The 26,588-nt window shown below is 55.3% G+C and overlaps 1 protein-coding gene across 3 annotated transcripts in view; it reads right to left on the bottom strand.

The window, feature by feature from the left end:
• ZFHX2 (zinc finger homeobox 2) overlaps positions 1-26,588 on the bottom strand; it is a 30,657-nt gene that overhangs the window by 2,179 nt on the left and 1,890 nt on the right. Inside the window, exons 2-9 of one of the 3 annotated variants that reach the window (XM_061430398.1) lie at positions 9,727-11,822; positions 9,018-9,535; positions 8,216-8,459; positions 6,709-6,783; positions 6,213-6,271; positions 4,504-4,704; positions 4,035-4,161; positions 164-3,628 (exon numbers count right to left, since the gene is read on the bottom strand). In XM_061430398.1, the coding sequence (XP_061286382.1) occupies positions 164-3,628; positions 4,035-4,161; positions 4,504-4,704; positions 6,213-6,271; positions 6,709-6,783; positions 8,216-8,459; positions 9,018-9,535; positions 9,727-11,773 (6,736 nt within the window). In that variant the 5' untranslated portion in view covers positions 11,774-11,822. Of the gene's footprint in view, positions 1-163; positions 3,629-4,034; positions 4,162-4,503; positions 4,705-6,212; positions 6,272-6,708; positions 6,784-8,215; positions 8,460-9,017; positions 9,536-9,726; positions 26,585-26,588 lie in introns of those variants that run through there. The other 2 variants (XM_061430400.1, XM_061430399.1) reach the window with 2 other exon arrangements.

The following is a 26,588-nucleotide window of genomic DNA, read 5'->3' as shown; positions in this document are numbered from 1 at the left end:
TTCCACCACCTAGCCTCCATGCTCCCTTCCCTCCCGCACCAGTAGGAAACACAGGGAGGCCCAGGAGGAGACTGGAGGCAGAGGAGTCAGGAAGGAAAAGGAAGGACACCCCATTAGAGGGCGATGCCCTCTGAAGCCCAGCTCCTCCCAAGCTCTCACTCACCTGAACTGAAAGGAGCTAGGCTGCCCAGTGGGGGCTGGGCCAGAGCTGGGCCAGACAAGAGGACGGGGGCCAGGCGAGGCAGGGCCGGGGCAGCCCCGAGGGGCACAGAGGCAGGTGCAGTGGCAGGCGGAGCCTTGGGAGCCGGGGCTGCCTCAGGTGCTGGTGCCAAGTCGTAACACTTGCTTTCACTCTTCAGCTGGGCTCGGACTGCCTCCTTAAGCTTGGCCAGGTGCTGGCGGGAAAAAAGATGGCCTCGGCAGGAGACATAGAAGTCATATTTGACGTCACAGTAGGGGCAGTCAGTGCGCTGGGCTGCCAAAGGGCTCTCACTGCTGCCCCCAGCCCCACCAACTGCTGCCCCTTGGAGCTTGGCCTTCTTCTCCTTGGCGCGAGCATTCTGGAACCAGACCTGGATGACTCTCTTGGGCAGCCCGATCTCCTCGCCCAGCACCTCGCACTCCTGCATGGTTGGGGTGCGGTAGGCTTCATAGCAGGCTTTCATGATCTTCAGCTGCAGGCTGCTCATCTGGGTCCTATAGCGCCGCTGCCCCATCCCATCTGGAACTCCACCTCCACCTCCTGGGCCCCCACTGGCCCCTCCAGCCCCAGGGGACTCTGGTTCGGCCAGACTGGAAGCTGACGAATCACTTAAATCCCCTGCTGATGGACTGCAGGCCTCACTCTCTGGAGAAGCTTTTGATGGCTCCTCCGGGCCCTCGTCCTCACAGGGTGGAGGGGGAGCTGGGAGAGGTAGAAGTGGCTCTGGTGTCAGAGTGGGGGGCTCTTTCCCAGGTGGCAGGAAAGGCAGGGGCCCGGCAGCCGGGGTGACTGTGGGGTAGGGAAGAGCAGGTGCATCCCTCTTAGGGGCCTCCCTCCCAGCCCCATCATCTGCCTTGCCCAGCAAGAGGTTGAACTTGGGGAAGGGTGCAGGGCTGGGTGTAATGGGGGGCTTGACTGCTGGATTGGGCACTCCCCCAGGGGTGCTTCGAAACTGGCCCTTCCGCTCCCGGGCCCTGGTGTTCTGGAACCAGACCTGCACCACTCGCTTCTTGAGCCCCACCTCCTCGGAGATGCAGTCGAGCATCTTGCGTGTGGGATTGGAGTCCTGCATGTACCAGCGGTATAGGATCTCCAGCTGCTCGGGCAGGATGGTGGTACGCAGGCGCTTATCCCTGGGGGGCTCGCCCTCCCCACCCACCCCCACTTCACTGCCCGTTGGGGACAGGCTACCGTCCTCGTGCTTCCGTTTGAGGGGTGGCACTGGCGGAGTGCCTGCCACCAGGGGGTTTCGCTCCCCAAACACAAGCATGGGCAGGTCTAGGAGGTGGGGGGCAGCACTGGGCTGCACAGGTGGCAGGAAGTGGAGCCGGCGGTGGTTGGCCAGGAGGTCCTGGTTGGGGAAAGACAGGGCGCACTGGTCACAGGTATGGACTGGGGAAGGCGAGGGAGGGGCCCTGCCTTCGGGCTCTTTGCCCTCTGGCTTTGTGGCCTCCGCCTGGCCCAGGTCCTCCCTGTCTGGGGGTTCTGGTGGTGGGCCCTCAGGCCCTGCTGGGGGCTCCGGGCCCTGTTCCTCCTCTGCGTCATCCTCTGCCTCTTCCTCTTCTTCCCCTCTCTCTGCCTCTTCCTCCTCCTCGTCAGCAGGCTGGTCGTCATAGCATTTCTTGAGGTGCCGTACCAAGTCAAAAACACAGGAGAAGGTGGCATGGCAGCGCCTGCAGCCGGAGGCTCCCCCGGTACCTCCTCCACTGGGCGCAGGCCCGCCATCGCTGGCATTTTTACGAGCTTTCTGGCGGGCGTTCTGGAACCATACCACCACCACGCGGCTAGCCAGGCCCAAGAGGCTTGCGAGCCGCTCCACCTCGCCGTCCTTGGGGTAGGCGCTGGTCTCAAAGAAAGACTGCAGGGCTTGGGTCTGAAACTCTGTGAACTTGGTTCTGGAGAAGCGGCGGCCTGCAGGCACCAGGGGAGGAAGATTCCCTCTGGCGCTTTCATCCTCCTCTGGGGGCCAGCGTCCTCCAGCCCGACCTCGCTCCTCAGGGGGACGGGCCCCCCCTACCTCAGGCTCTGGGACCAGGAAAGGTGGGCCCAGTTGGGGAGCAGGGGAATCCAGGGGCCCGTCGGGCGGTTTGGGGGATTCTGCAGGGGGCGGGTAGAGGCTATCATAGCTCTTTCGAAACTGAGCAGCGTATCGGCTCAGGGCCTCGAAGGGCAGAAAGCGGCGGTGCACGTGCTCCTCGTGTGTCTTGAGGATAAGCATATTGGAGAAGAGTTTCCCACAGGCCCTGCAGGCCAACTTGTCCCCGCCCCCCAGGGCCTCTGGGGGGGGCGGGGTTGGGGGTGGGGGCACAGTCTGCTTTCCTTCATTGTACTGGATCACCAGCTCAAACCCGAAGTTTTCTAGAAGGGCTTTGGCTGCGGTGCGGGCTGCCTCGTTGGGCGTTGGGTGCAGGGGTGAGGGGGGCCCTGCCTCAGCCCCCTCTTCTGTTGTAGGGGGCCGCTCCCACTCTTGCTCAGCCAGCTCAGCCTTCGGAGGCGGCGGTGGGGGAGGGGGGGCGGCCGCTGGCAGGGACAGCAGGGGTGCAGGCCCAGCCAGTGCTAGCTTGGGCCCTACCTTGAGGTCGTGGAGGTAGAAGGGCAGGAGCAGCTGCTGCTGCTGGAGCTTAAGCAGTGACTCAGGCATGAGAGGGAAAGGGGGCAGGACTGGGGGCGTGAAGAGCGGGGCTGGGAATCGGTGCAGGTCCAAGGGAGGTGGGGGAGGGGACAGGAAGGGCAGTCCAGATAGGAAGCCACCAGGCTCAGGGCCTTTCTTCTCAGGGCCTGCCTCCCCCTCAGTCTCGCCTTCCTTGGGCTCTTCTGGGCCTCGCTCTGGCCCCTCGGCCTTGGCGTCGGTCTTGGCTCCCCTGGAGCGAGTTTGGTGCAGGACGGAGCGCATGTGGATCTCCAGGGTGGAGCTCTGGTTGTAGGAGACCCGGCAGACCGTGCACTTGAAGGGCTTGTCTGTGGCGGCAGCAGTGGCAGGCGTGGTGCCAGCTTCTCGTGCTGGGCCAGAGGGGTCAATGGCGGCCTTCTTCATCTTGTGCAGGTGGGAGACCGAGTTATAATGGACCAGGAGAATGTTCTTCTGCGTAAAGGACTCCTTACACACAGTGCACTTGTAGGGCCGAGCAGGGTCGAGGAACTTGTCCAGGGCAAAGTTGGTGGTCTTCCGATAGGTCAGAGGATGCCGAGAGTCAGCCGGAACGGGCTCTGCAGGGCGGGGCTCCCCACCAGCCCCCTCTTCCTCCTCAGCCATGGCGGGTGGAGGCGCTACTTCCTCAGCTTGGGCATCAGGACGAGGGGCTGGAGACTGGGCTGGAGATGGGGGCTGATCAGGGCTTCCCGTGGGCTTGTCTGGGGCCTCGACTGAGGGTGGGGGAGGCTCGGGAAGAGGATCGGGACTGGCTTCTGGGGTCAGGTGAGGGCCTTCTAGGGGAGAGAGAAGGGGGTGCAGTGAGAAGGGAACCATTTCTGAGTCAGACCCCACCCACTTAACATCTAGGGTAACTCCTCCTGGCTTCGGGCTTCCCAGGTGGCGCTAGTGGTAAAGAACCCACCTGCTGGTGCAGGAAACATAAGAGACGTGGGTTCAATCCCTGGGTTGGGAAGATCCTCTGGAGGAGGGCATGGCAACCCACTCCAGTAGTCTTGCCTGGGAATCCCCATGGACAGAGGAGCCCAGCGGGCTACAGTCCATGGGGTCACAGAGAGTTGGACACGACTGAAGGGGCTTAGCACACATGGTCCTTGCCTCGGTTGTCTTCAGATCTACTTTGTTCAAGGACCCCAGGTCCCCTTTCCTGCCACCTTGGGAGGTCTGCCATCCAATCCTTACCTGCGGCTTGGGCTCTGCTGGGCACAGGCTCAGGTGCGGGAGAGGGGGGCTCTGGGCCATCCCCCAGAGGGCTTAGAGCAGGCCCGGGCAGCACTTTGGTCGTCAGGGTCATCTCTACAGTTGTGGCCTGAGATGGAAGACAGGTCAGTGACTTCCCCCCACTGGCCCTCTACTCCAGACCCCCCGGCTCCACACCTGGTCGTGCCCAGCCTAGCTCCAGGCATCTCTAATTTCCCACCTAACCCCTGGCTGCGGCCTCTGCTGTCCTACAGCCTCAGCCGTGCCTGCAGTGGAAGCCAGCTCCTGGCACGCCTCAGTGGTGCTTCCTCACCAGCGAGCAGAGGCTGCTGGACAGGTTCAGCCCCCAGGTTGCCTCCAGCTCTCAACTCCTGTCAGATCCCCACAGAGCCACTTCCTTCAGCACACACTCCCAGCCACACAGCTGCTGGCCCCCGCCCCCCAGACTCACCACGAGCAGCAGCCTCTCCACACACTCGGGCACCACGTTGTGGAGGTGGCTGAGGTGGAAGTGCAGGGCAGGCCGGCCCACCAGCTGCTCCTGGCATAGCGGGCACCGGAATGTGGGCTGCACCGCGTGCTGGGAGAGCGCGTGAGCCCTCACCTGCTCGGACTCCGGGCTCAGGAAGCTGCAGAATGGGCAGCAGAATGCCTGGGGGCACACAGGCGGGGTGTCAGGGATGGGAGGGCCCCACCACCTCTGGGCCCTGGGGTTTGTGGACATGGCTGGGTCCCCCCACTCCTGATGGAGGAGGAGCCCCAGTCCTGAAAGCTGACTCCGCCCTCGCTTCTCTCCCACGGGACCAAAGGCCCAGGCTGAATTGCCCTAGCCTGCCTTCCTCAGCCTGCCCTCTGTTCCGGTCTTCTTCATCCCGGTTCCTCTCGCTCCGTCTCTGCTGCCTGCTCAGGTCTCCAGCCGACACAGGGCCCTGTCCCTACCCCTCTGGTTTAGTTTTCTTTTCTTACCTGCCCCTGCCCTGCCTGTATCTCCTCCGTGAAATGGCCCCCCTCCCCTCTGGCACTTCCTGGACCCCACAGGCTCCCTGCCCGCTCTGCCTCTCTGAGGAGCGGGCGCTCCCTACCTGTCTGCTCAGAAGCCGCCTCATTCTCCCTCAGAGACTCAGCAGCTCCCATATTCTCCGCCTGCCTTTTTCTCCCCTTTCCTTTTTAATGTAAACAAACATGACAGCTCCCCCAGTGGCCCAGGAGAATTCTGGCCTGGCTTGGCTGGCACATTCCTGCCCACACCTCCAGAGGGTGGGGCGGGGAGGCCCCTCTGCTTCCGCCTTCGTCACCTGACTGCCTGACCTCCAGCCTGCATTTCTGTCTTCCCGGCTCACTTCCTCCCGATGCCAGTGCCATTGGTCCAGGACTGCACATCAGGGAGGGAATGGCCAGAATGGAAGGGTATCCAGATGCTCAGCTTAATGCACTCAGGCCTGGGAGCGGACATCTTGAAGTCAGGATGCAAGGGAGCTGAGGACATATGCCATTACTGCAGTGTCTGCAGTCGTAACACACACGGGGTGTGCGGTCCAGATTGGAGAGCTGGGAGGCAGGGGTGGCACCTCAGGACCAGAGGCTGGGGATCCCCCCAGAGTCAACCTAAATTACCCTTGGGTCCTGCCTAGGTAGGCATCCAGACTGGCAGAGCTTGCTCTCTGGATCACCTGGGTCAATGGGTTAGTTCCTCTGCCCAAGGAAGGAGGTGCCAGGGCAGCGCCACCCAGGGCTCTCAAGGAGGTGAACTTCATGTCTCATCTTTCTGCTCCCAACAGAAATAAAGAACTGGGCAGCAGCTAATGTTTTATTTTTGCCTTTCTCTTTTCATTTCTTTCTTCCCTCCCTCCATCTACTCCAGTCTTTGCTCCCCTCAGTACAGTTTCTTTCGTCACCTTTCCCTCAGATTCCCACCATCGCTTCCTGTTTGTTATCCCCCTTGTGCTCCACCCCTCAGGGTCAGCTGTGCTCACATCTGCAACCAGACCTAGGTGCAGAATTGTATTCAGAGTGACATGAGTCACAAGCATGACAAAATTAAGTCTACCTTTGGTCTGAAATCCCTTGTCTGTAAAGATCTACAGTTTAGCCTTTAGAGTGTGAGCAGATCTCAGTAAAATCAGAGCCCCCCCAGCTCTTCCCCGTTACCCCAGTTCTGACCGTGGTCTGGTTGGCACTGTCTCCAAGAGGGCCAGTCTTGTTCTCTGCCTCTTCAGAAACTGAAGATGAAAAGAGAGATTCAGAGACTGTGACAGCCCTCCCTCTTCCTTTCACAGACCCCGGGCCCTTAAGATGGTCTGATTTGTAGTGCAGGGCTTGCAAGGTAGAGGGTGGGCCCTGGAGAAAGGGAGAAAGAGCAGAAAACTACAGAACTGCACTCATGCAGGGAGCAGGGCTTGGCAGGGCTGACCCCAGGCTGGCGGGATGGCCAGAGGGCGGAAGCACCCAGCTCTCTGTGGCTCCACCTCCCTTCCCTCTGATGAGCCATTTCTTTTGATCATGGTAGCTCCTTCTAGACAGGAGGCCTTGCTGGGTGTCTGGATTACCAAGAGGTTCCATGAGCACCTCAGAATGTATGAGAATTGTGGGGCAGGTGTTGGGGAGTGGTGAGGAGGACAAGGGATGGAGGGAAAAATGGACCAGATGAGCAACTCACCCAACTGTTCTGTCTTACTCTGGGCATCTTTCTCAGGGGTGGGTGGCCCAGCTAAGAGGGTGACAGGAGTCTTCCCTGTGTAGGATGAAGGGAGAGTCGATTTAAAAGGATGAAGCACTACAGAAGGAAAGAAAAAGGGCAGAGGAAGCAGGACAAGCGGCCAGGCAATGGAGGAGAAAATGGGTAGATGAATCAGTAGGCAGGAGAAGACAAAAAGCTGCCGAAAAGAAATACAGAGAATGAGGGGCAAAATTACAGTGTTAGGACTGGTTACTGTTGTTTTAGTCGCTAAGTTGTAGCCTATTCTTTTGTGACCCCTTGAACTGTTGCTTGCCAGACTCCTGTCCATGGGATTTCCCAGGCAAGAATACTGGAGTGGATTGCCATTTCCTTCTGCAGGGCCCAAGAAATCTTTGTGAGTCTAGCCTGGAAACTTAAAGACGAGGGAACAAGCCCAGCAGTAGACAGGAACAAGACCAAACTCAGCTCCCTGTCTTGACTGATCCTGGAAGCAAGGGAGCCCAGAAATGTAGTGAGAGGCACCAAAGTGGGGAGGTGAGGTTGAAGGGAAGCAGCTGTGGTGAGTAGGAGGCGGCAGGTCTGGCTGGGAAAGGAGATTACCACTCAAGCAAGAATTGACAGATGTGTAGGAATTTATTTTCGGTGGCGGCCTAATTAAAGTGTTAAAGTTCCTTAACTCCATTCAGCCCTGCGCCAGAATCGTTAGCTATTGATCTGGGCCCCTCCGGCACTTAACTCCAGCCAGCGTATTGGCAATTCAATTAGCACCAGTCAATGCTGCCTGTTCCTGGTTCTTGCTGCCTGTGCCCTCACCCTCACCCACCACCGGCCCCTGCAAAGCCCAGATGCCTGTGCCCACGTCTCAGAGTCCCTTTCAGGCTCTTCTGCACTGCCTGGATCAGTGGTACCCGGCAGGCTGTTCCCAGTCTCTCTAGTACAACCTCAGCTGCCTAAGGGGGACCCTTAAGCCCAGCCTTGGGGCTGAAGAGCTCCTCGGAGACAGGAAGAGGCTGGGGAGCTCATCAAGAGCATCCCACCCTGCTGCCTTTGGGCCATGCCCCTGGCTCCCACCTCCTTCAGACGAGTCCTGGCCCAGCCCAAAGCTGTCTATTGTTTTTCTGTTCTTCTCCTTCGTCCTTTCCAACCAGCTCCTGCCACCCCCCAACCCTCAACCCCGCCAGCACTGTAAGCACACAGGTCACTACTCAGAGTCACTGGGTGGTTCCTTCTCACCTCCCTCCCTGCTCTATTTCTCCACCCCGCAAAATCTCTGCTCTTCTCTTCCTTCTCCTCCGATAGCCTCTTTCCCCACTTCCCCCGGCTGCCCCAGTGTTCCTGAAAGCCAGTTTTAGCACCCTTCACGGCACCTTTCCACTTGCTCTGGACTGCGCACAGACCCGTTTCTCATCCCTGTGCCACTCTCTCCTGGGCCCCCCACTCCCGCCCGGGCTGCCCTTCCCTTCCTCTCCTGTCCCCTCTTCCTCACCGCGAGGCCGGAGCTGCCCATGGCTGAAGCTCAGGATGCTCTGAAGAGCCGGGAGCCCCTCGTCAGTCGCGGGGCCGCTCTGTAGTAGCTGCAGGCGCCGCTGGGCCTGGGCGTCTCGGTGGGCAGGTGCCCGCAGGTGCTGCAGCACCGCGAGGCGGGAGGGCGTCTCCCAGGCACACAGCAGGCAGCGGAACAGCCCCAGTTCCGGCCCCGCGGTCGCGGTCCCCTCCATCTCCAGCAGAAACTGAAAGCATGGAAAGAGGCTGCTCAGGCCCAGAAGGACGGATGCCCCCGAGTCCAGGGGGCTCCTCTGCTTCCCCCAGGGGAGCCTGACCAGCGGCAGCACCCCCACGTCCCTTCCTCCCTTTTGAGCCCTTTTCTTTCCTTTGGCCACCTTAGTGTGACTGCTTTTGCTCCCTCGCCTCCCTTTCTTCCTCCCACCAATCCTGGATTTCCTCCTAGTTGTACAAATAGAATCGGTTCTGTCTTCTTGAACTTCTGGTGACGAGATGGACTGAGCAGACGTGAGAACCCTCCCCCCTAGTCCCAAACATCAGAAAAGCCGAATAAAGTACTGGAGTCACCTGGTCAGAATCCACCATCCTTGTTCTCTTTCTCCACATCTGACTCCAAATAGCTTTCACCCTGGTGCCCGGGCCTTCTCCAATTCCGCTCCCCTGGGTTTTTATCACTTTCTCACTCTGCATCTCCTCACTCCATCCCAGTCCCCTTTTCTTCCTCTCTCTCCCCCAGGCTCTGCGCAGTGTCCTTTGGATTCCAGACCTTCCTGCCCCACTCTCACCTTATAGATCTGGCTGTTCTCTTCGTGGGCTGCCCCCCGGGCATGCAGCTGCATCTTCTCCTTGCTGTTGGACTCAAAGTCACAGATGTTGCAGCGCAGGTGCAAGGTGGGGACAGAGCCATAAGGAGCCCCATCTCCCAGAGGCACTGGAGAGGGCATGCCCATGGCCCCACCCCCCTCCCTCAGGTGGGCTGCCAGCTGGTACTTCTGAGCATGTTTGTCGGTCTTGAGGTGGAGTTGGAAGTTGGCCTTGAGCTGGGTGCCATAGCAGCAGAGCTTGCAGCGGTGGGTGTCACCGGCCACCTCCTTCCACTCGGCCTCCGGGAGGCTCCGGCCCATGCTGCAGTGGTAGAGCAGCAGCTCCAGGCTGTCTGTGCTGAAGGCCTGGCACACCAGGCAGCGGAACACCTTCAGGGACGGGCTGTCGTCTGGGGGCGGCGAGGTGGGCAGCCCGTCAGACAAGGCTCCCAGGAGCTGACTTTGAGGCAGGTGGGTGTCTGGGGAAGGGCTTCCAGGGGCTAGGGAACAGAGACAGGTTAGTGACCCTGGGAAGGAATAGGGCAGGATTAGCTTGCTGTGTGGCAATGGAGGGGTGGGTGCTGAGGGAGCTGGCATTAACTAAGGGTGGGGGTGCTGGCCCTCAGGAGAAAGCAGGGAACCAAGTTTGGCCCTGGGGAAGGGAAAAGAGGAGAGCACCCAGGGAGCTTACCAGGTGCAGGGAACTTGCGGGCAGGCGCTCCAAGGTGGTGGAAGCCATTGAGAAGCAGCTGGGCTTCCAGGGGCTTGTCTGGCCTCAGCCCGGGGCCAGGCAAGGGAGCCTGAGGCTGCCCTAGGGCCTGCGGTCCAAAGTACTGAAAGAGGTCAGGGGGGGTGGCAGGGGCAGCCCCCGCCTGGGGAGGGGGGCTGGGCCCCACCAGCCCGGGCGGCAGGCCCAGCGGCAGCCCCTGGTGGAGCATGAGGACGTTCTGCAGGTGCTTCTCAGAGGTCATGTGGATGCGCAGGTTGCGGGAGATGTTGGTCTCGTAGCTGCACACCTTGCACTGCCACGATGACTTGGTCTTGGGCTCCTTGTCCCCTGCAGGGGGCGGGACCACGGCTTCCTGGGGGCTCCCCTGGCCCCCGGGCCCAGCCTGGAAGCCCTGCAGGTTGGCCAGGTGCTTGTCAGACTGCATGTGGATGCTGAGGTTGCCCTTGGTGGTGGTGGAGTAGTTGCAGACCTCGCAGCGGTAGGGCTTGTAGCCGCAGTTGTAGCTCTCTCCCCGGGCGAGGCGGGGGTGTGCGCCCCCTGCAGTACAGTAGCTGCAGTGGCTGTTGCTCTCAGGGTGCTTCTCCCGCATGTGCACGTCCAGGGTCTGCTGGTACTTGTAGTGCCAGTTGCACTTGGGACACTTGAGCGTCTTGCAAGAGTTGCGTGAGTGCAGCAGAGACATGTGGCTGGACAGGCTGAGGCCCTGGAAGGCTGACGGGGCCAGGCTGTAGTCATCGGCCAGGCGATAGGGCTGGGCCGGGTCGCCAGGGTCTTCAGGAGAGCCCCCCAGGGCAGGGAGAGTGCCCCCCTCCTTGGAGGTGGGTGAGCTTTGGTTGAGTGGGGGGCAGAGCCCGCCATCTTCCTCATGCCCCTCAGGGAACCAGTCTGGCCCTGCCTCGCCTGCCAGTGTTGGTGATTCTTTGGCTTGGGTTGGGCTGGGGTCCCAGGTGGCTGGAGTGGTCTCGGGAGAGGGTGGGCTAAGGGCCATGACTTCTTCCATGGGCGGGACAGGGGCCTGGGCTTCTGCCACAGGGGGCCCGTTCTTGGTCTGGGCTGCATTGGCTTCCGCGTTCACGGTGCTGCTGTTGTCAAGGGGTCTCTCTAAAGGGCGAGCAGGCAGATTTGGTTCCAGGAAGCTCAGCAGGGCCATGCAGGCCTCGTCCCCCTCCTGGAGCACGGCTGGGTTGCCCAGCAGGCCCTGGTGTTGAGCAGCGGTTAGCTTCACCCCGTGAGACCGTGTGTGACCCACAAAGGCCTGGTGCCTGCTGAACCCCAGGCGGCACAGGAGGCAGAGCCAGAAGAGTGCCCTGGGGTCTCCTCCCCTGCTCCCCGTGGGGCCATCTTTGGGATCTCCGGGTGGGTTTGGAGCCAGCTGGTAGCTCCAGAAGGCTCCGTCCCTTCCCTCACAGGTGGCCGGAGATGGCGCTGAGGTATCATGGGACAGAATTTGGTCAGAAGAGCTAAAGCCTTGGATTGGGTCAAAGCCATGTTGGACGTGAAGGGCAGTGAGGTGTACAGGGGGCAGGTGGGCAAGGAGGGGCAGGCTGGACTCTTGCTTGATGCCTGCCTCACCCCGGGGGAAGCCCTTTGGTAATGGGAGCTCACTGTCACCTGCCGGGAACAGCTTGGCCACTAGGCAGGCCTCACCTCCAGTTGTGAAGAATAAGTGGTCACTCAGATCCACAGGAGGGAGCTCTCCCTCCTCCTCCTCCTCCTGCTCCTTGTCCTCATCCACCCCCAGGTCCTTTGGTGGGAAGCCACCACAGCCAGGCTCCTCCTGGGGCTCCCCTATCTCCTTTGGTGGGACGAGGCCACAGCCTGACTCCAGGGGCTGCCCCCCTGCCTCCGAGGACCTCATGCTCTCAGAGGGGGAGGGGGCATCAGGGGGATCTTTGGTGACAGGATCAGAAGGGGTGCTGGGGGAGGAGGTGTCCAGAGGCAGGGACGGGGCATCATGTCCAGGGGAGGGGGTGGTGCCAGTGTCAGAGGACAGGTTAAGGGTGGCCATGGCAGACGGAGGAGAGCTGGGGGTTCATTTCAGCGTGACAGCCAGGACCCTGTGGGGGAGACATGGAGAGAGCGGAGCAGTGAGGTGGCAGGAGAGACACTCAGCCAGGCAGCTGATTCTCCCGATACTCCAGGCCCACCCTCTTCCCTCGGCACCATTCAAGTACCCATTTGCCAACCTGAAGCTTCATTAGTGTCTAACAGACTTCAGACTCAACATGTCCAAAGTCAGAACTCTACTTCTGCCCAGAACTTGTTCCTCTCCATCTCTCCTATCTCAAAAATTGGTAGCACATTTACCTGGTTGCTTATGCTAAAAACCCAAAGTTTCCTCTCACCCCCGCCCACAGGCAGGCCATTCGACAGTAACCTCTCAAGTGAGCTCAGTCCTCCATTCATCCTCCCCACGAGCACCACCTTGGCCAAAGCCACAGCTGTCTCTTTCCTAAACTAGTGCAAGAGACTCCACGTTGGCCTCCATTTCCACTACAGCCCCTCCTTCCACTCAGAATGACCCTTCATTTAATTATTTAATTCTTAATTATGACAAATGCCAAACATAACGATAGACCAAATATAAGGAATCCCTTTGTTTTTACTGATCACCCAGCTTCAACAGTCTTCAAACTTGGGCCAATGTGGGTTTTTAAAAATTAATTAATTTATTTGGCTGCACCAGCTCTTAGCTGCTGCATGCAGGATCTAGTTCCCTGACCAGGGATTGAAGCTGGGCCCCCCCTGCATTGGGAGTGCACAATCTTAGCCACTGGACCCCCAGGGAAGTCCCTGTTTTGTTTTTGTTTTTTAACTGAAATATAATTGATTTATAATGTTGAGTCAATCTCTGATATACAGCAAAGTTACCCAGCTACATACATATATACATTCTTTTTTTATATTCTCTTCCTTTATGGTTTATCACAGGATACTGGATATAGTTCCCTGTGCTGTATATTAGGAGCTTGTTAACTCGGGGCCAGTCTTGTTTCATCTGTATCATCAGGCACTTCCCCTTTCCCTGTATTGTTTAAAAGCAAAATTCAGACATTATAATCACCTTTCAAAATGTAAACCATACTATATTCTTACAACCCATCAGTGATTTCTCACTGCACTGTGAATAAAACCCAAACTCCACTCCCTGATCTACAAAAAGGCCTATTTGATCCGGCACCTGCCTACTTCCAGCATATCTTTAATACTCTCCACCCCACCTGGCTGGCCAGCGCCAGCCCACTGACGTTCTTCGTTCCTCAAACACAGCAAGTTCATCCCCACCTTAGCGGCTGGCCAGAGCTGTTGACTCTGCCTGCAGTGCTCTTCCCCCAGTCTCTGCCCAGCGGCTCCTTGTCATGTCTGCTTAAACAGCACCTCTTCCAATAGGCCTCCCCTCTCTACAGAAGCTAACACAGCCTGGGGGATATGTTTTCTCCAGAGATCTATCACTACCTGATATTTCCTGGTTTCCTTATTTTTCCCTTCTAGAAACTAAATTCCATGAGAGCAGAAACTCTGGTTTATTGATTGTTCCATCATGGGTACCAAGAAAGATGCCTGCCACATATCCATTTGTATCTGTTGAGTAGATGAACTTTGGAAAAGACCCTCAGATTTTCTACACCCTGAAGAGGTAATTTCCCTAAGTCAAGATCCTCTTGCCAGAGAGGCCACAGTGAATTTCCTCTGGCCCGCAGACCCCATGCTACTCTCAGATGCCCTCCAGATCCATCTCTGGTCACAGGTGGGAGCTTCTTGGCCAGTTGAAAGACAAACGCTTATATGAGATAATCCTCCTCCCCAGAGATTAAAACAAAAAAAGTAACAGTAATATTAAGCTGTCAAGGTACATATACTATGGTCCCTGCACTGCAACCTTATTTAATGGGTGACCAAGAAAGAGCGGCTGAATGAGCTGCTGACTGTCACGAAGTTCCAAAGTGAAACTAGAAAAGGACTGGTGGGGCGTAGAGCTAGACCCCAAAGCTGTGGCCTGGGCTCCGCCCTCTACTGGGACTGGCCCTCAGACAGAGTACGGGCAAAATGAGCCTCCAAGTCTAGAAACCAGGATTCCTGAGCTCCCTCCAGCTGATTAAAACTACCCAGCTCTGCATGCTGCTCCCAAACTTTTTAATCTGAGTTAGGTTCCCCGCCTAACTCAGCAGTTTCCCACGCCTCACCTCCCCATACCTCTCAGTGTCCCACGTGTCCTAACTCCTCTTCAGTTTGTAGTATCAGCAGGTCCCTAATGATTAAACCTTTAGTGCTCAGGCCAGAGTGTTTCCAGAAAGTGGTGGGGCTGGTGGGGCTTCTCCCTGCTTGGACCACGTCTTACCCTCACCTTCAGATTCCTTGATTTGGAATGGGTCCTCCATCTGGCCCCAGTCAGCCTGGAAGCCTCCATTCCCACTTTCCTCCTCCTGGGGGACCAGCCAGGCGTGAAGTCAGAGTAGGAGCCATTAAGGAGCTCCGCGTGGGGCTGGCTCCACATGCTAATGAAAATTCAAATCAGCACCTGGGCCAAGGGTTGGGGGTTGGAGAACTAACAGGGAAGTAAAGGAATTAGAAGGTGGTGGGGGGTGTTATCTTAGATAACTAGAAAGCAGAAGCCCTGAATTTGTGGGATACAGGCATTCCTCCTATGGAATCGTTGGGGAGCAGGGGGAAGAGGGGGATACATGTGCTGGACTGGAGGGCCTGATATTCCACTGTCACCCCCATAATGGGGGCTCACCTGCTAGGAAGAGCTGAGGCTTGGCAAAAGACGCTGAGGGCTGAACATGGTGGGTGCTGTGTCCCTGCTGGCCCACCTCACGTCCATCAGCAAATTCTCCCTAGCCCCAGACTCACAACTCTATATCACACTGCAGAGGAGGGCTACGAGGGCCTAAGCCCCAAATCCTCTCTCCAAGCTTCTACTTCCCAGGACAGAAGAAAGACACAGCTCATTCCTAGCTAGAAACCAAAGGAGCTTAGCTTTGGGCTAGCTAGTGGGTGAGACCTGGATCAGTGGAGGGAGGGTAGGTCTGCAGCTGTTTAAAATTGCAAATCTCTTCCCCACCTCCCCCCTCCTCCTCAACAGGAAAGAATTTCAATTGCAAATTTATCTCTGCCTCAGTGCATCTCCGCCCCCCCACTCCCCTCTCCCCCTTTCTTCTCTGTGCTTCTCCCATCACCCACTATTTATTACAAACCTTTAACTGCAGCAATTATTTTTTTTCACTTTTTCCCCTCCTTCCATTTTCCTCCGCCTCAATCCTTTCTTCTGCCCCGCTCTGTGACCCTTTCTTTGCCCTTCCTCTCTTGACCTCAGTTTTCACCTCCTTCTGGAAATGTTCAGTCTCTAAGTCGTGTCCGACTCTTTGCGAGCCCATGGACCGTAGCATGGAACCAGATAACAGGTCCCCACTCACCACCCCCAGGACCAGAGTCCTGTTCTCCCTCAGACCACGGACATCCCTGCTGTGGTTCCAGGCTTTCCTTAAGGGCCTCTCCTCTCCCTCAGGGTACATCTTAGCTGTGGGGCTAGGGAGAAGGCAAGTCCTCAAAGGTCTTGGCATTCCTGTGTGTGGAGGACGGAAGGGGGAAGAGGGCAAATCAGGTGCAGGGTGTAAGTGGGGGCAGTCAAAAGGAAGGACCTGGGTAGAGGCGAGGGCCGGGGGCCCTAAGGAGAGGGGTTAGGGGAGACAGAGCAGGCGGTGGTGGCGGTGTGATTAGAGCAGAGATTGATGTGAAGGGGCGCCACAGACGGCAGAGAGAGTCAATAAAACGAGAGGATCACATTAGAGGCGACAGAGAGAGCTTTAAATTACAAGGCTGCTGCCACGGAGGGGGATGGGAGGAGGCAGGCCTGGAGCCAAGGGAGGGTGGAGAGTTCTGAGGGTGTAGTCATCCCCGGAGATGAATCTTCCAGCTCCAAAATGGCCCTCAGTCTCCAGAGCTCCCTCGGTGCCCCTCCATTCCATCTCCTTCCCTAACGCTTCCTTCCCTCACAGGGTGGGGAGAGAGGGGAAGATGGAGAGGAAGCTGTGGGAGACAGAAGAGATTGGTTTTGGTATTGCCCCTCTCTTCCTCGGTGCAGACCCCACTCCCTGGCTGTTCCTCAAGGTGAGCAGGAAAGGATGGAGTGCTGCTTTCAAATTTCGTGGCCAGGTCGGGGGATGGCGCTGCTAGCTGCCCCATCATGAGAGTCTCTGAACAGATATTCCTCAACGGGAGGAGGGCCGAGAAGCACCCTGTAAAGAGCTGGACAAGAATTCCTACTTCTTGATATGCCCTCACTGTTCAGGGGGGCAGATACACTGTACTTAGAACAGGAAGAAGCCAGGGAACTTCCAGGAACCTTCAGTACAGCCTGTAGGGCCTGAGAGCTACTGAAGATGTTATGAGAGTGACAGAAAGGCTTGGATGTGAAGCAGAAAACCGCAAAGGGGGGTCTCTGAGACCACACTTGGCAGAACAGACCTCAGAATCTTGAGAATTAAGGAGCCAAAGGGACAAGGGCAAAGGAAGGACCAAAGAAGTGAGGCCTGAGGAAGGAATGTGCCCCTCACCAAGGGGCCAGGCTGGCCAGGGGCGCTCGCTCTGGAGCTGGAGCCCCTCCCATCTCGGGCAGAGCTGGAGCGGGAAAGCAACAGGAATGCTCCCTAGTGGCTACAAAGGGAACATCACTGAGGAGGGGACAGGCCTGCCTGGTGAAACAGTGGCTTTCTCCTCCCAGCTCCCCTCCTTTTAAAAACAAAGCCTCTCCTCACTTTTCTTCAAACCCACTGGCAGGGCAAAGTCCTTCCCAGCAAAGTCAGCCAGAGGGCACCAGACATATTTGCTTACAATTTGCATACAGTGATTTCCAGTCAGAGCCCTCTAGACTTGTTTGCCAACTTTTCAATTGTTCCATCTATTCTCCTTCCTTAGAGCCCGTTTTGGGGAACTTTCCTTTCCTTCTCTGAAACCCCTGACTCCAAGCTGCCCCCTCCACATTCACTTTGTCCCGCCTTTCTCTCCTTTTGGTTTCAACCTGTTGCTTTCAAGAGGCAGCCACAGAGGGAAGGGGAAGATGGGAGTCTGTGAGCCCACATTAGGGGCATCAGTTGGTACCAACAGCAAATAAATTCTAACCAGATGAGATTTCTTTTCTAAGGCAGTGGAAGAACATGGGCTAAGGATTCATGCAGACCCAGGTTCAGTCCTGGCTGTCCCCACTCACCAGCCGTGCAACCTTGGTAAGTTACTTATCCAGTCTGTTTCCTCACCTGGAAACTCCCTGGCCCTCTAGAGTGCTCACACAGAAGGGTTCAGAGCTGGCTTCGTGTCCTTTGCTGAGCCTGGGTCTCTCCAGTGCATCTGCAGGATCACACAGCTGTGCTCACCCGGCTTTTGTGAAGACTAGTGCAGGTAACATGTGAAAAGTGCCCATACTGGTGTCCATCAGGTCAGTTCCTTTCCTTCTCTCTGGCTTTCCCTGCACTGCACCTCATCCCACCCCACCTCTCCCCGAAGAGCTGGGCAAGATGTGTACAGCTAGGCCAATGCTTTCTTTCGGTCTTGCCCCTTCTTGACCTGGCCTCTTCCTCTCATCTCTGCCCTTTAACTGAGGGCAATTCTTTGTTGAGTAGGATTTCAATCTAGTCTGCCCAGCAGCAGTGTTCATTTCTCATAGGCCCTCTTGATGGCTGGGTCTAGATACACCCCATTATCCCGAACCAGAGACTGGAAGCTCTGCCCAGGTTCACACTTGGATCAAAACTATTATGTCTTCTCCCTGCATTAAAATTATCACTGCCTCTGTCTCTAAAGCTCACCTTCTATATTTAAAAAGAAAACAACAAAAAAGGTATTCCTATTCCTCCATTTTAATTCTACCTATCTCTTTTAGATCTCTCCCCAGCACCCCAACATTTAGGGAGTGTGTACTTTGTGCAAGAGAAGTTTTGTCCAAAAGAGAGAAAATAAGAATGGCAGGGATTGAGGCAGGCAGGGAAAGGAGTATCAGAGAGAGTGAAGAAAGGGACAGCCAAGGCAGATAAGAGGAGGGAGGGAAAAGGGAGGGAGAGGTAGGGAAGGGGCAGGGATTTGGGTCTTGATCTGCACAGGTAAATACTGCAATCAGAGTCTCCTCAAGACCTCCCAGCTTTGGCATCATATTGGGCAGGGGTCTGTCCCCATTGAGAAGGATGGAGCAAGGAGGTTATCTCTTACACTTTGCAAGATGCTGAAGGTAGGCAGAAGGGAAATAGGTGGGGTGTGAGGAGAAAGGAGAGGCTGAGAAGAAGATGGGGGAGGGAGGGAGGAGACGGGGCTAAAAGGGAAGCTACAGATTAAAACCACAAGCAGAGAGGGACATCCGTGCACACTTGCGTCACTTTGCTGAGATGTGCCGCAGCATGCCGGCTGCTGGAGTTGAGGATGTCCCAGAGAGAACAGGAGCCTCTTGCCAATGTGTCTCCCTCAATGATGCTGAAGTGTTAGGACAGCAGTGTTCGGAGCTGTGTGGTCTTCAGGCGCACTGGAGAGACCCAGGTTTAGATAACCGCACCAAGTCAGCGCCGAACTCTTCTTCTGTATCAGCACTCCACAGTGAGAACAGGGGGCTGCACCCTTGAATTCAGATTCCGGACCCTGTCTGATCCTGGCACGGGGGACCTCTGTGGAAGATCTTTGATCTCCCTGAGCTTGAAAACAATTACATGCAATTCTTCTAGAATTATTTGGAAGGGTACCATTGTAAATGGCTGTGTATATAAAATCCTTCTCGTTCTTTGATTCTTATGAACCCTCGTGATGGTAATGATTATTTAAATACTATTAAAACAACAACAACAACAAATAATATCTTTAAATGTTTATCATGTGTCAGGTAGTGTGCTGAGCCCTCTGGAAGCATCACGTCACCTAATCTGCCACTACAATCTGATAAAATAGATACAGCTAGTCATTCCCATTTACAAACATGGCAGCAGACTTAGATGGGTTATGTAATTTTCAAGGTCTCTTACTTGGAAAATAGAGTCGAGATTGGCCTCAGGTAGCCTGACTCCAGCACTCTGCTCTCAAGTTAATTTGTAAGCCTTTAAGCTTGGGCTGGTAGGTATTTGAATGAGATCTTTGAGTCTGAGTGTGCTCCTCTGCCCTTGTGTGTGTTGCCTTGAGCATACGTGCTGTCGCGCTCTTTGAGCTTGTCAGGGCCTTCTCCCAGTTGTTACAGTAAGATGGGCCACTGCTGTCTGTGCAGGGGCCCTGGCCATTCTGGGTGCATGTCTGTGTCTGTCTGGCTACTGGAGGTGAAATGGAGATAGCTACCACAGATTTGTGATAAATTCTGAAAGTCTACACATGTGTATTCATAATAGTATATGAAAAGTGAAAGTGAAGTCACTCAGTCGTGTCCCACTCTTTGCAACCCCATGGATTGTAGCCTACCAGGCTTCTCCGTCCATGGGATTTTCCAGGCAAGAGTACTGGAGTGGGGTGCCATTTCCTTCTCCAGGGGATCTTCCTGAACCAGGGATCGAACCTGGGTCTCCCGCATTGTAGGCAGACGCTTTTACCGTCTGAGCCACCAGGGAAGTCTCAATAGTAATATGAACTTAAGAAAAAAAAAAACAAAAAACGGTATGGTATTGTCTGGAATCAAATTCTAGTTCTGTTCCCTATGATGTAAATGTCCTCAGGGTGGGTTGCTTAAAGCTTGTTTCTTCATAAATAGAATGGGGAATAGTTCCTTATAGAGTTGTGCCCATTGAGATGATCATTATTGAGACTGGCACTTTGTATGTGATCAATAAATGGGAACGATTATTGTTCATCCACCTACCTAACTCCCTGAGTTGGGGTGTGTGTGTGTTTACTGCTTTCTGCTCTTATGTGTGGCCGAGGGCCTGGCTATAGCCTTGTCCGGGCACCTCTTCGGGGTTAGCGAAGGGGCCCCCCAGGCTCTCGGTTACACCCCCTGGGGCCCTGGGTTTCCCGTTCAAAGGTAGGGGTGTCCTGTGCGGGTGTGCTGCCGCGTGCTTGTTTGTGCGCGGTGGCCCGGCTGGCGCGGGCGTGTTTGGGGTGGTGGTAATTACTGGGATGGCCCAGCCCTAATGAGTGTGATCTCGTTACACTCTCACCGCCTCTAATGGAGCTAACCTCATTTCACAGCCATTAGAGATGGAGATGAGGCCCCGCCCCCAGCCCCGCCAGCTGCAGCTCCCACAGCCCCGGCCACGTTCTTCCCCTCCGGCTCGCCATTTCCCCTTGCCACCGCTCCTCTCCCTCCCGGGCCTCTGCTCCTCCTTCCAGGCTTCCCTCTCCCCTTCCCCATTGTTCTTTCCCTTCCCATCTTTCCGCGCTTCCCTCCCCTGCCCTCCTCTCCTCCATTCCTGGCTTCCTTTACCCCTCCCTCTGCCTACCCCCGGTCTGTCCGTCCGCTGCGTCTCCATCCCCCCGTCCCCTTCTCCGCTCCCCTCCCCCGCCCTTCCCTGCTGCGGGCCCTCCCCTCCCCCACGGTGCCCCGTCTGGCCAGAGGACAAATCTCAAGGGGAAACCTGCAAAGACAAACAAGGAGCAGTGACTTCATTATCGTCGTTAATTTGCCACTTCAGTTCCTCCCACAAGGGTCAGAGCCGGCACGGCTTGAACTCAGGACTGAGGCGGAGGCCGAGCCGGCCGCCTGCCTTTTCCGCCTTAAGCCTCTCCCACAGCCACTCGGCCTCCCCTCCTCCTCCCGGCCTTCATTTCTCTGCAGGGGGTCAGGCTCCGGGTTTTTCTCTTCCGTTTCGCAGTCCTCGCAGCCTCAGCCTACCGCCCTCCTTTTTCATTTAAATTATTTGGCCTTCCCTCCGGCTCTCCTGGCTCCAAAGGTTTATACCTTTCTTGTTCTATTCTCCCGGTTTCCCCTTTTCCCACTCTTCCCTGCCCTGCCTCCCTGACTCCCTGTCTTGGCCTTCCTCAGTCTTCCCTTTTCCTAACCTCAAGCACACTCCTGTCCCTAAAGCACTAGGATTTATCTCTAGGTTTGAAGACCACATAGCCTGGTGACGCAGGGAATGGGAGGAAGGAGTCTGTGGTACAAGCAAGAAAAGTAATACAGAAGGTGGAAATGGCTGGATTGAAAGGAAGACAACTGTGATAAGGGATGACAGGCACCTGAGTCAAGGCAAGCAGCAGAATCCAGACTCAGAGACTCAGACACACTGGGTTCCAGAGAAACCACCTTACCAAGACCAGAGAAAGATGGGCCAGAGGGCCTTGCGGTGGGGGGTGGGAGGGTGTTACCGACAAGACGGAATGAGAAATCTGAGGATGGAAATGGTGCTCACCCCATCAGTTCCCCAGGGAAACACAGACTAACACTCCCCTCCCACCCTCTGCCCTCCTCCACTGAGAAGCCAAATGACTGACAATTGACTCTTGACCTTTAGCCCAATCCCAGCCCCAAAGGGAGAAACTGAAGGTAGCTGGCTGTGACTGGAGGAGGCACCGCAGAAATGTCTACACAGGAAGTAAACATTTCTTCACCCACCCCTGCCCTTCCAACTGTGCACTTCCACACGCTACACAGGACCACATTGCATATGAATGCCCTCTTCTCTCCGCAGAAACCGAGCGCTACTTATGCCTTCTAATTGCTCAGGCCCCAGTGCCATCACTGTTCCAGTGGATGGCCCTGCTGTGATTCCCGTCCTGGAACCTTGTATTCCTGCCCCAGTGCAGAGGCAGCTCCTATTCTCATTTGACTTTCAAAGAGATATTTTGAGGGGGTGCCATGCTGTCTTGGGAGGGATTAGGAAAAGGTGTCTTTTTCCAAGTATGTACAGCTTGGTGACAGGAGAACAGGTGGATCTCGGCTCTGTCAGCCCCTTAGCTGGGTACCCTAGACAAGTGGACACAGAGGCCCTGGTCTGCACGTGTGCCTGTAAGAGGGGGGCAGTGAGAGCCAATGGGATTACCTCAGGGTGCTGAAAGGCACCTCTAAATCCTTCACCCTATCTCACTGGCCTAGGGTGGAGGAGGGGTGGGCAGGCAGTCCCCTGGAGCTTTCCACAGAGAGGCAAGGGGCTCTGGAAAAGTGAGTGGTGGGATGACTGAGAAGCCAGAGAAGAAAGATGGAAAAATCAATGAAATGAGTTTCTAACGGTGAGGTAAAGGACCGCTGTGTCGACAGCCTGTCGCCTGCTGCAAAATATGAGCTGCCCAAGTCCATGGCAGCGGCTGACAGTGCATCCACCGCCACCGTCCTCGCTGGAGGCCCCCGCCCGCCAGACCCTTCTCCAGCTGCCCTGGCCATTCTTATTATAGACAGGCTCTCCCTCAGGGCTTTGCGACCTCTCTTCCAGGGCTTCTTTCCTACATTCCTTTGATCCATTCAGGGCATTTTTGACTCTTCACCACAGGCACAGGTTAAGTTATAATTCCTGACTGGGTGCATCCTTTTCCTCTACGGCTTCTGTGTTTAGCAGCCTGCTCACAGATCTCAGAGTTGTGATGAGCTGTGCATCTCTTGCCATCTCCTGTTTTACTCTATACCTCTAGACTCCAACAACGCAATGCATAGTCAGAGGTCAAGGCCCTCCCTCTTAGGGCTTCTTGCATCTAAGTCTGTGCCTCTTTCTGCCTTTTGGCCCAGTTGGCCAACACTGACTTCCTCGTAATTGCCTAGATTTGGGCAAGATTTGGGGTCTGTATTGATTTATGAACTCTGTGGCTAGCATGTCTGTGCGCATGCATGTGTGTGTATTTACGTATGTACATATGGCAGATTCCACTGTGGTTTCATGACTGGGAATGGGGTGGGTTAAGGATGCTACTTCCTTTTTTTTTTTTTTAAGGATGCTACTTCCAATTCAAATCTCCAAATCTGTCTTTAGAAACAACTCTTAACCTTTTCTGGAAATCACCTCCTTTCTCTGCTGCTGCTGCTGCTGCTGCTGCTAAGTTGCTTCAGTCGTGTCCGACTCTGTGTGACCCCATAGACGGCAGCCCACCAGGCTCCCCTGTCCATAGGATTCTCCAGGCAAGAACACTCCTCCATATCTTCCTCCTGGGCTTCTAAGACTGTTCATTCATGTTTTCTCCCAGGATCTCTGCAGACTCCCCAGATCAGCCCCTAGAATCAGCCCTGGATGCCTCTGAGTGTGCCCCTAACCCAGTGTCTCTTCTCTCCGCCTCAGGTTTCACAGGCACTTCTGGTAACTGCCCTCCAGTCCTTTCCTCCAGTGTCTGCTTCCTCAACTTGCCCATTTATGCAGACTTAGGCCTGAGAGCTGGGGTGAAAGGAAGGCGGGCACCTCTTCCTTAGCCTCCTCTTATTTATTCACCATCTTGATCAATAGATATTAAGCATCCCCTGTGTGACAGACATTGTGCTAGGTGCTAGAAAACAATCAGAAACTAGACACAGGCAGTGCCGGCTCATATGGCCATCAGGACTAACCCTGGGTCTCTCACTGACAGCTTCTCTCAGAGTCCCCCCACCCCACCCCCACTTTTACCTTCACAGCCAAGTTCCATTCAAGATCCTTCCTTTTTCTGTATCTCTGCTTCACACGGCTCTCACATGGCTCCTATCCCCTCTAATCTGCATTTCCAGCTTCGTGTCTATTCCTAAACCCAAAGCCCAAAGCGAGCTACATCTTAAATTTTTAGTAACTCTCCTTCCTGCTCACAAAGCCCTTCTCCTTTCACATTCTGTAACTGCCCATTTCCACTCTCTTCCTTCTTTGCCTGTCTTTCAGTCCTACCATCCCATCCCATCCTCAATGCCCCGGTCTCCTGAGATCCTTTCCTTTTGCTCCTGCAGGCTCTAGTGAACCTCAGGTGCCCACAAACAAGACTTCATTTAGAGCTAAGAATAGCTGCAGGGAGGCAAGGTCAAGCTACCAACCTAGGAATCCTACAGATTTGACTATGGCCCTCGCCAATATGTGTACAGATCCCCAGCAAAGCAGCAAGTTGTTCCTCTGTGGGTTTTAAGGTAACACCCGCTGCTCTGACATCATGGAGGGAGGAACCCTGTCAGGTTGCCAAGGCAACACCAGCAATTTATGACATCAGAGGCTGTAGGTCTTTGGTGCTCAGGGGCTAGAAAGATTCCAGTTCCTATCAGTTAAAGTAAATGGGAATTTCTAGTGTTTTTTTAATCTCTGTGCTCACTGTTGCCCTGGCTTGGGAATGAAATGCAAAGGCCTCCAGTAGCTTAGTGAAGAATTTGGCCAACAGAATGAGCCAAATCTCTCCTCTTCACCAGATATCTTTGCATTTCCTCTCCTCTCCTCTGGCATCCCTCTCTTTTGGGGATTCGCCCAATGGTGTTTCTGCTCTGCCTTTTTTCCAAATTGCCCCTCCTGCGGCGCTCTCTTTGCATCCATCATGCTGTGTCCTTCTCACTCCAGAGGCATTTGTTTCCTTTGATACCTCATCCTCTCCTCTTCCCTACCAAGCTCCGTGCAGCTCTGATCTGCTTCAGCAGTCCTCTTTTTGCCTTCCATTCCCCTTCTTTGTACCATGTTTTCCCACCTCATCTTATTTAGTTCCTCCCTTCCCCCATCTTAACACTGTATTTATTCATTTCATATTGCTTTTTCTGTTGACCTTCCTCTTGAGAAATAGTCTATCCTTTCTCTCCCTGTCTCCTTCTGTATCATTATTTATTAACTCATACTTTGTTTCATTCTCCCAATTTTTCATGAATCACCCCGATTCCTCCCCTGCCCCCATCCTGCATGAATTTTCTCTTCCTTTGCGTGTTCCTCACATCATGCATTTCTCTACCCTGTGCATTTCTCTCCTCTTCCTTTCTGTCCCTGTTCACCGCTGAAATCTTCCATCTTCTGCCCATATCTACCTCCTTTTATCCTTCAAGCCCCTGAAGTCTGGAAAAACAATGAGCTTAAAACAAGGTAAACTCTCCCACTCTTTATCCACCTTTCCCATTCTTTAGGCCTGAATGAACCTGGCCCTTTGCATAAGATAGCTTCTGTCACATGGATGAAAACTGCCTCCTGAAGCACACTGAATCCAAATATGATAAGATCAAGGACCCAGGAAGAAGACAAATTAGAAAGTAGAGAAAAAGCCACCAGGGTCTAGAATGAACTGAAGGACAAGGGGCAACCAAGCAGGGTGGAGCTCTGAGTCCCAGAGAATGTCCCCTTACAAAATCAAAGTTGACAGTGAATGAAACATAATGGCTCTGACTGATGAAGGGGTTATATGCCCCTGGAAGCCCATTAAATTGATTTCTTGGCCTGTTTATGTGCCTTCACTAACCATACTCCCCAACTCTCCCAGCCCCTTTGCTCCCTGGTATTTTTGGCTGCTGCAGTTAAAATGCTGAGTGAGAGGGTAAGAAATACAAGAAACTTAGGGTGACCAAAGAGAAAAGGGAGGAAGAGGGCAGATTACAGGAACAAAGGTGAAGAATAGGCAAAGGAGATCATGGGAGATGGGGATGGGGAAAAAAGGGGGTGAAACACAACGGGGAAATGAAAAAAATATATAATGGTAAAGTTAGGGAAGGGAGGAAAATCGAGTCAGTGATGAAGAACTATGTGGTGGGAAGCTCCTGGAGAGGCAGGTGACACGCAGGAGACCAGCGGTGAGGTCCTGATGGGGGACACAAGCACATGGCAAAGGGGACAGTTAACAATGCTAGGAAGTTCCAAAGTTCCCTGGGTGAAGACCAAAGACGAGGCCGGCCTGGCTATGCGGAAAGGGCACTTGAATCCTTGAGGGAGATACACCTATCCCTCCACTCTTCCAGGCCCCTGACCAGTGACTACCACAATCATCAATCATGACTGATAAGCAAACTCCAAGGCAGCCTGAAAAGGCCAGAGAGATCCATTCAGACCCTGAAGGAAAGGGCACGGAGTCCTAGATGGGTAGACCAGTTAGGCAGCCAAGGTGTGACACACAGTGACAAGAACACACAGCGAGAGGATCGCCCGGATAGGAAGTCACATCCGGAGACAGTGACACACAGACGGACCCGGACCCAGAGACGGAGGGGTGGGGAGAATGAATGAGAATGGCAAGATCCAGAGGTAGGGACATGGACAGCGATCGGCAGGGCAACAGGCGCAGCGTGGTCCAGTGCTCAATGATAGAGCTATTCAGAGAGAGGGACAGACAAGAGCGGATGGAGAGTTGGGGGGCCAGGAGAGGCACACTTCACCTTGAACAGGAGCGGTGGCCTCCCCTCACCTATTAGTAGCACCTTTCAAAAACCAAAAAGCAACAAACAACCCAACTTCAGGCAAAACCTAAAAATCAAAGATTAAGGGTACCCACCTCCCCTCCCATCCTCCCACCCGTGGTGAGCTTGCCCATCCATCAGCCCGCCTGCTAGCCGCCGTTCCTCACCCATCCTGAGGCCGGCGGGGGGCCGCCGAGTCTCAGGCCCCTCCAGACTGACAGCTCCGAGCCCCCATAGTCACCCGGCCTCCTCTTCCCTCCAGGATCCCCGCTCCCCGTACTGCTCGGCGCGACCCGTCTAGCCTCTCGTTACCCTCCGCCCGTCCGGCTGGCTTCTAGTCCAGCTTTGATGCCTTTCCGTTCCCCGCCTCTGCCTCCACCCCGGCATCTTTCTCTTCGCACTCTCGCAGGCCCTCTCCTTCCCTCCCACAACCCTGTCTCTCCTTCTCAGGCTCTCGGTCTGTCCGTCTGTCTGTCTGGGTCCCCTCCCCCAGTCCCTTTCGGTCTCTCTCCGTGCCCTCCAACGGCAGTCTCCGAGCGCCTCCTCTCCCCTCCGTCTCAAGCTTCCAAAGAGCAAGGAAGGGAAGAAGAGAGGGAGAGGAGAAGAAAAAAAAAAAACCAACCAACCCAGCAGCATCGGA

This window comes from Bos javanicus, chromosome 10 (assembly GCF_032452875.1).
Source record: "Bos javanicus breed banteng chromosome 10, ARS-OSU_banteng_1.0, whole genome shotgun sequence".
Classification (NCBI taxonomy): Eukaryota; Metazoa; Chordata; class Mammalia; order Artiodactyla; family Bovidae; genus Bos; species Bos javanicus.
Note: the sequence above shows the minus strand (reverse complement) of the source record. Positions and strands in the feature narration are given on the sequence as shown.